This window comes from Nymphalis io, chromosome 17 (assembly GCF_905147045.1).
Source record: "Nymphalis io chromosome 17, ilAglIoxx1.1, whole genome shotgun sequence".
NCBI classification, from domain to species: domain Eukaryota; kingdom Metazoa; phylum Arthropoda; class Insecta; order Lepidoptera; family Nymphalidae; genus Nymphalis; species Nymphalis io.
The window spans coordinates 3,361,686-3,370,430 of NC_065904.1; the positions used below are offsets into that span (position 1 = coordinate 3,361,686).

Below are 8,745 nucleotides of genomic sequence, written 5' to 3' on the forward strand. Positions count from 1 at the left end.
CAAGTTAAGACAAAAGCTAATTATATTATCATAGCATGGAATTGGTGTAATTTTAGTGTTTTTAAGATTTTCTGTCAAATGCAATGAAAATTTTTCAGTTTTGTACTGGAAATTGTATACGCTATACAATGAGTGTAATTGTTGGAGATTCGAGCGCCATCATCGAACGCAAGTGTAACGTCATAGCGAAAACATCCTTAGACGCGGCCGTTACAACGGACAGTCATTCTATAATTAGAGCTTGTACCGAGCGGACGTGTCTGTTCGATTATAAGTTTGCATCTAACAAACGCAAAAGTGATAGGGTTTGCCTGACCATTCCATTGAAATCAGCAATAACAAGTCAACAATATAATTACTTGAGTTCGATTCTATATAACATAATAAATAAGAAGATCAATATTTACCAGTGTAAAATACAAATGACCAACTGGCTTCTCAATTTGGGCTATGAGACTATATGAGACTGAGTTATTACTAAAACGATTAATAGAACTTATTTTCCCTTCCTACCCCATCACTTCCTTATTATTCACTTTATAATATAGTTATATATATGTAATGAAATGACATTTCATTATTCCAAATTTGCTGCGCTCCGCGCGTTTTTAATCTGTAACTAAAAGTCAGTTTGCCGCGCATTTGATGGTTGAATGACAGAATGACGGATAATGTTTAGATTATTTTGAACTTTGATTTTGTAAGAAAATAAAGAGATATAATAGAGGAAGCGATATTAGTGAACTTTAAATGTGGTTTCTTTGTATTTTCAGAGAAACAATTTGTGGTTCATTTTGAGCATCCTCAATAACCTATCTTATATATATTTAGATGTATATATGTATTTATTATATTTTGTTAAATTAAATTATATTTTATTTTTTATGTCTGCAATGAACAAATAATAAATAAATGTGCTGTCGAATTGGAGGGCGCTAATGGCTTCGACACAGTTTTATACTATTGTAGTGACTATCGTGTATATTGTTTATGATATGTGTAATTTGTTTAAAATAAATAAATAAATGATAAAAAAAGTTCTAATTCAGACAGTTCTAATTGACCCGGATTTGTCCAATAAAAAGTTAAAAACTATGTCAATTCAATCCTAGTGAAAATACACATTTAGGTCGAATCTAAGTCACGTATTCATTCTTACGGCGATATATTCAATGATTAGATTAATATTATATGACATACATAATATTGTATTACTCTCACAAAATTATTGATATTATAAGAACGACGAACTACCTGCATAATATTTTCTTTAAATTGTTACATTTCTCATGTAAGTGACTGTATTGTCTTTTTTGAGGAATATAGGTCTATAAACTGAATAGTTAACAATAAATACGAATGTGTGAGACACATACCCGCAACGGCCAATTAGTGGCAATATACGTAGCCGGCAGCTGCAATACTATCCACTGTTTCCTGCATTCGTTGTCGTCCACGAACTCTTGGTACTTCGTACTGCTGTCGTATTCCAGCGGATGGTCTTGACCGTTCTCTTGGAACGCGTCAGAGGACGAATCGATTATGGATATCTTCGTTCGACGTGTGAGATTATCTTCTAAATTAACGTATAACTTGTCGTCTGCTTGTAGGTAAAGATGCCTTTGATTGCTCTAAAAGACATATATTCATACATTATACTGAACAAACTATAACACAAATAATTAAGTGAAAACAAAGAAATTAATTAAAATTTGCTACGGTTATATACATTTTTTATAGTATAGGTAGGCGGACGAGCATATGGGCCTGGTGATAAGTGTTCACCAACGCCCATAGACATTGGCATTGTAAGAAATTTTAACTATTGCTTACATCGTTACATGCGCCGCCAAGCTTGGGAACTAAGATGTTGTGTCCCTTGTGCCTGTAATTACACTGGCTCACTCACCCTTCAAACCGGAACACAACAATACCAAGTACTGCTGTTTTGCGGTAGAATATCTGATGAGTGGGTGGTACCTACCCAGACGAGTTTGCACAAAGCCCTACCACCAGTAAATAATATGTTTAATACGGAAAAAACAAATTTTGGTTTAATACGGAATAGATAACGAACAGTCGAACGAATATCTGTTAAGCAAAAAATCTGAACAGATTAAAAATGTGCTCGCATCGATAATAATTAAATGAGGTTTATTGTAACATGCCGAACAAGAATGGAGTTAACTTTTAAAAGTACACTCAGTATATCATGCGATTTGTATCAAAATACAAACGTATATTCGCACATCCGTAGATTAAAAATATCTATTTAGTCGATGTTTATAATTCCTAATTATAAGATGACATAATGAGTGGCAAACAAATTACCATGCAAGGATTGACACTTAGTGGACTCTTCACAAAGTCCATCTGAATAAGATTCGATTTCGTTTCTTCTTCCACTTTCACCATCCACAACTGGTAACCTTCTGTTGCCCATTCCTGTAAATTAAAAAAACAATAATTATAATTACGATTTAAAGACGGTAAGAACAGAAATATTGCTACGTATTATACTTCCCAATATGATTATTAGAACCTTATTGAATAAAGCGCCGTATGACGTCATAAGGGGAACAGAAAAGTTTAAAAAAGAAACTCAACTATACGAAGAGTAGAGTAGAAGTCGATAGAACTATATAAAAGGGGATCCATTTTATAGTTTTTATTTTGATAGATTATATTATTGTTATTTCGTAAATTTTGAAGTTTCTTTTTATTCTTACCTTATTCACATTTCAAGCAATATTTGCCATATTTAATGCAAAAAAAAAAACCAAAAAATATTTTATTATTCATACCTAATTGTTTTTCTAACAGAATTGGGAATAGATAATGTTATAGAATAGTCTGGAATTTCATGTCGGTACATCATTATATTTAAGTAAACTGATCGATAATAATTTTAGGATTTCGTTAATCTCGGGGGCGGCTACACCGGTAGGACGAGGAGTTTGACGGAGCACGACAAAGCGGTATAAATATCATGGGACGTTTAATGTAAGTACAGACGCCATCGCAGCGTAGTGCCGGCGGGAGGGCCGTACCATGCTGGAGACGACGAGCGGGTTGTGCCGCGCGAGGTCCTGGCTGAGGCCGTAGTCCCACGCCAGCGAGCACATGAGCAGCGCGCCGAACGTGCTCCACACCGACACGCCGCCGCGCTCCCAGCTCGCCGCCACCGCGCGGCCCTCGCCGCTCCACCTGCGCGCGGCGCGGCACATTACAACTTTATATTATTAACGCTCCCGTTAATAATATAATCTGTTTTATTTATATTTTTTGGACGTTATTGGAATGAAAATTTGCAGGCGAATGAAGTCCGAGGTAGTAATAATATAGTCGAGTGGTATCAAGGGGGCTCCAACGCACCTCATACATTTAACGGGCCCCGGGTCCCCGGGGAAGTCCTTGGAACTGAGCACCATCGTGTGTGACAACTCCAAGCCACCGGTTGCCTCGTCTATCGTGAAGACGTCTATCTGTGAACTGAAAGATAAAATTACAATACTTATATTAAAAAGTCGAGATGGCCTAGTGGTTAGAACGCGTGAATCTTAACCGATGATCGTGGGTTCAAACCCGGGCAAGCACCACTGAATTTTCATGTGCTTAATTTGTGTTTATAATTCATCTCGTGCTTGACGGTGAAGGAAAACATCGTGAGGAAACCTGCATGTGTCCGATTTCATTGAAATTCTGCCACATGTGTATTCTACCAACCCGCATTGGAGCAGCGTGGTGGAATAAGCTCCAAACCTTCTCCTCAAAAGGGAGAGGAGGCCTTAGCCCAGCAGTGGGACATTAACAGGCTGTTACTGTTACTGTTACTGTACTTATATTAAAACCGCTTATTTATCAGATAAGTAAAAAATAACAGCCTTATATTGAGACAGGATAGACATATTGCTCATATATGTGGCGTAAAATCGTAATATCATATGCATATTAACGCGATATTAATGGAAGTTTTTACGACCGTACCAGAAACTCTAAGCCAGGTCTAACTCAGGTCATACAACAGGTCTAACGTTGAAACCTTCATGATATCATGATTATTTACTAATATAAGTTCAGATTACAGAAACTGTTGTAGAAATTTATGCTTGAAAAATTGCTTATATATGAAATAAATTTGTATTTAAGCTAATTATTTATTTATTATAATATCAACACCAACAAGAAGTACACTAATAAATACAATTGAGTCTTTAAACATGACGTTATACAAATCAAGTGTCTCCTAAATTATAGGTGTTGCAAAATATATCAACATTTCGATTTAACAAAAAATAATAATTTTAAAAATCAAAATATTTATAACAAATAAGAATTAAGAAGAAAAGACATTAACAATTAAATTATTATAAAATTATCATTTGATTGGTATAAAATGAGTAAAATATAAATATCTGAGAACATTTAAAATTTTTGAATATTAATTATTCGATTAAAAGCAAACAAAATAAAATATATAAAGAAAGTAAACGAGCACTCACTTCTTTCTACCAATAGCGATGAGTCTGAATTTGTGGTTAACTCGTACGCACGTCGCATCATCGATCCCTTGTGCCCAAATACCTTGAACGGCCTAAAAGAAAAAAAAACCTCAACGAATTATAAAACGTTTATCTAATGCAGCCGAAGCTACAAAATCATAATTGTATGGATTTATTGAGCAACAAAAATTTACTAAGTCGATTAACACATTCTAGCGAAAACAAATATTTCTGTCAAAACATACAAAAATGAATTTAATGTTTAAAGAATATTAAGACTTAATTCTTAATTTAAATTTCCAAATTTTACTAATTTTTTACAGTGTTGCAATAACAAACAAGTATAAAATAAATAATGTGTCAATTTTCACGGTAATCGGTCAAACAGTATCGAAGTCTATTATTCTCATAAATCTCTAACTAGTATATCCTATGAGATGGCCTAGCGGTAATAACGCGTGAATCAAATCCGGGCAAGCACGACTGAATTTTCATGTGCTTAATTTGTAATTATAATTCATCTCGTGCTTGACGGTGAAGAAAAACATCGTGACGAAACCTGCATGTGTCGATTTTCACTGAAATTCTGTTACATGTGTATTCCACCAAACCGCATTGAGCAGCGTTGTGGAATAAGCTCCAAACCTTCTCCTCAAAAAGGGAGAGGAGGCCTTAGCCCAGCAGTGGGACATTCACAGGCTGTTACTGTTCACTACGAAATGACCGTTACCTCCCATCACGCTTCCCATAAAGCGCTTCGAGTAACACGCGAGTCTTTACGGTCAGTACGGATAACAACGAACGCAGGCACATTATTATTTCATGCAATTTACTTTATATCATAAAAGTGTGTAATGCCTCTTATTATTTCTGTGTATATTGTCTATCTTTGTAGGTACTGTACGTAACTAAAGTCAATCAGTTTTCTTTAAGCCGTTTAACTTCTACTGTAACGCTGTTGATTACAAGTTAAAATAAATAAATACCACTATAATAATAATAATATCGCTAATTCTACCGCTAAACAGCAATACATAGCATTGTTGCGTTCGTCTGTTCGAAGGGTGAGTGAGACAGTGTAACTACAACGTTCCCAATGTTGGTGGCAAGTGTTTATGGGTGGTGGTGACCACTTAAAATCAGGAGGCACGTTGGCCAGTCCACCAACATATAACATAAAAAAGACGAGTAAGCGTAAGATTTCGAGCATCAGATGACGTCAGCGTATCTCGAGAGTACCTTGGCACTCGTACCATTTTTTTTTTCTTCATTGCTAATATTAATAATTGCGAAAATGTGTTACCATGCAATAATACTTGTTCACGTATAACACAATCTATTTTAAATAAAAAGTTTATACACGCACAGAAAAAAATATAATTATTTATTTTTCGTAGACGGTACTAGTAGCTGGCCTATCATTGTATTTCAGATCTGCCGACGTCGGTCTTCTAAAAATGAATGGGCAATAATGATTTTTATATACAAAATACACACACCCAGGGCAGAATTATGTAACACAAAGCAACACAAATCTCAAGACTACTCTGTTAGCTTACAATTAAGTTTCTTAACATTGCACCTAACTTTAATGTAATTAATAAAATGTTTGAATTTTACGATCTAGTAACATGGAAGTTGATATTATAATAGTGTATAATATCTCGAACATCAATAACTTTAGTTACTTACATAACTAGCATTATATTTTCATAATTACTGCTCGCTATGTGCATAGATTTACATAGCTTTTTATACATGTATGTTGATTCATATAAGATCTCTTACCGTTAAATCCGTTGATAAACATATCTGGGACGGCAAATTGGTATAAAGATATATATAGTCAAATATTCAAAGAAAAATTATTTAAAACCAAAGAAATCATATACTTCACTCATTTAATTAGTTCATACTTTATTAATCCATACATAAAAGTAGTATCACTAAAAATAATGGCAAATAGTCGTTGAAACTACAATAGAATTGCGAATATTCCATCTGTATAATATTAGCTGCATTAATTAGCACAGAAGTATGCCTCGTTGGTCTAGTGGCTTATAAAACCGCAAATAATGCTAATAAATAACGTATTTACGTAGAGATGTTAGTTATTCACCTGAATTCTTTGCCGTCGTGTCGAATTTGCCGTTCCATTAGATTATGAGAGTGAGAAAAAAGAGATTGCACTTGTCTCTGTGCACTATAATATGTCCTGGGCAGTAAGTTGGCCGAAATTGGTCAAAAGAACATAACTAAATTTGAAAAATATTATAAATCCGAATTATTAAAATACATTTATAAAAAAATAATAATACATAAATAATAACATCATAAGGTTTGAATTATCTCTAAAGCAAAAACTTACATTTGGATCAAACTTGAGATTTGGTGCTGTGAGGTAGGCAGCTCTCCCATCATTCAATGTTATGCCAAAACCACAAACTAGAGGAGAGTACTCAATATCATTAACATGTGTGTTATCTTCTAAAATTGGTTCCGCTGAAAAAATATATTTAGAATATATTAAAAACTGGTAAAGGGTAACACCTGTTTAAAAAACTATATATTGATTGTTTATAGTTAAATTGTATAAAGTTAAATGTGTTTTTTTTATTTGAAATTCAATGACTGATATTCAGTATCCGTTAATAGTTTTTTGAGAAACAATTTAATGATTAAAAGATGTTTCATAAAAAAAAAACTTTTCGATTTTACAGCTGTGTTTAATATAATTAAAAGTTACCTTTAGAAACCTGCTGATTTATAGAAAAAGGTATTCGACCAAGATCAAGGCAATAGTCTCTGTTCTGGCTGCCGTCCCAGCGATATCGCAGTAAATGGGCTCTTGTTGTGCACACAAGTATTTCTGTTCCAGATATACAACACATCCTGGTTATGTGTCCATCCCACACTAGAATTTCTTTAAACTAAATAACAAATTAAGTTTTTAATTAAATTTTCTTATAATCCAAAATCAAATCTCTATTACATTATTATATAAATGAAAATGTAATTAAAATAATTGTTTTGTATGGTTAAGTCTGAAAAATATAATGATAGATGATGATGAGTAATAATACAAACAGTATCATGCCAAGCAACTAAGTTGTGAGTGAGATATTATATTTTACTGACTGCCCCATTGGTCAAGTGGCTAGATAAAAGTCGCAGACCTCGAGGTCCTGGGTTCATATCCCCGGTTGGGTCAATAAAAGTTATTATTATAATATTAAACTTACTAAGGTAATCTTCAAAGATGGTATAACTTCCTTAACAAATAGTTCTGCAGAGTCCCTCCGGAGACTTGCTGTAGGTGGGTCACATTGCTGATATGCAGTGTGTTCATTCTGTGATTCTACATTGTATAAAATCAAATGTCCTTCTGAAGTCTGAAATAATTTAAAGGTAAAATTTATATAATGAATATAGGAAAAATAAGCGAAGCAATAATGTAATATTCTTTCACATACTGAAATACATATCATAGATGAATCTGGTTTCCACTCCACACACACATTGACACCAAGTCGTTGTAGAGATTCCGCACTCCGTTTATGATAAACTACAGGTACAGTTGGCTGAAATAATATATATTAATAACATTTATTTACTAACATATTATAACAACGCTATAATTAATAAAAATCAGATGCTTAGCCATTGGATGATAGATTGAATGATCTAACTATAAAGTTATTTAAAAAAAAACCTACTTTACAAAACCATACGGATAAACTTTCATCACATAAACACGCAAATAGGATCTTATCTCGGTTAGATACTATTTGCTTGATTAACTGAGTATCTGCTCCTAAGTTTTTCAGCACTTTTGGCCATCCTATGGGAAAATACATCTTGAATTGTCATTGGATTTCAGTGTTATGGTTGGTAATTTAAAAAATATTCAATCATTCCATGGAAATTTAGTAACTCATATTAATTAATTGTAATTAATATAAAAAAATATTTATAATTTATTTCTAAGATTCGTTTCATCTGTTTCGTCAACACTTTGTTAGTTTGTCAATATGACTTTGACAACTAGGAGTAGAAACTATACATATACCTAACATATTTATATAACATTTCTAGAGCTCTCTTTACATTTTTATATTAAATGAACATTTCAACTAGATAAATTACTATAACAAATAAAAATCACCCTAAAAACTTATATATTAATTTATTATTATATTTTAAGAATATAATTTCTGTTAAATAATTTTTTTATTTACAACAA

General features: G+C 33.1%; 1 protein-coding gene across 3 annotated transcripts in view; it reads right to left on the reverse strand.

The window, feature by feature from the left end:
- The window catches only part of LOC126774941 (guanine nucleotide exchange factor subunit Rich), a 29,250-nt gene extending 20,747 nt beyond the window's left edge, over positions 1 to 8,503 (reverse strand). For all 3 annotated transcript variants that reach the window (XM_050496610.1, XM_050496611.1, XM_050496609.1), the window contains exons 1-10: positions 8,219 to 8,503; positions 7,976 to 8,083; positions 7,745 to 7,894; positions 7,249 to 7,432; positions 6,871 to 7,004; positions 4,503 to 4,594; positions 3,376 to 3,492; positions 3,051 to 3,207; positions 2,332 to 2,445; positions 1,377 to 1,631 (exon numbers count right to left, since the gene is read on the reverse strand). In XM_050496610.1, the coding sequence (XP_050352567.1) occupies positions 1,377 to 1,631; positions 2,332 to 2,445; positions 3,051 to 3,207; positions 3,376 to 3,492; positions 4,503 to 4,594; positions 6,871 to 7,004; positions 7,249 to 7,432; positions 7,745 to 7,894; positions 7,976 to 8,083; positions 8,219 to 8,359 (1,452 nt within the window). In that variant the 5' untranslated portion in view covers positions 8,360 to 8,503. The remainder of the gene's footprint in view (positions 1 to 1,376; positions 1,632 to 2,331; positions 2,446 to 3,050; positions 3,208 to 3,375; positions 3,493 to 4,502; positions 4,595 to 6,870; positions 7,005 to 7,248; positions 7,433 to 7,744; positions 7,895 to 7,975; positions 8,084 to 8,218) is intronic.
- Positions 8,504 to 8,745: the final 242 nt, after the last annotated feature.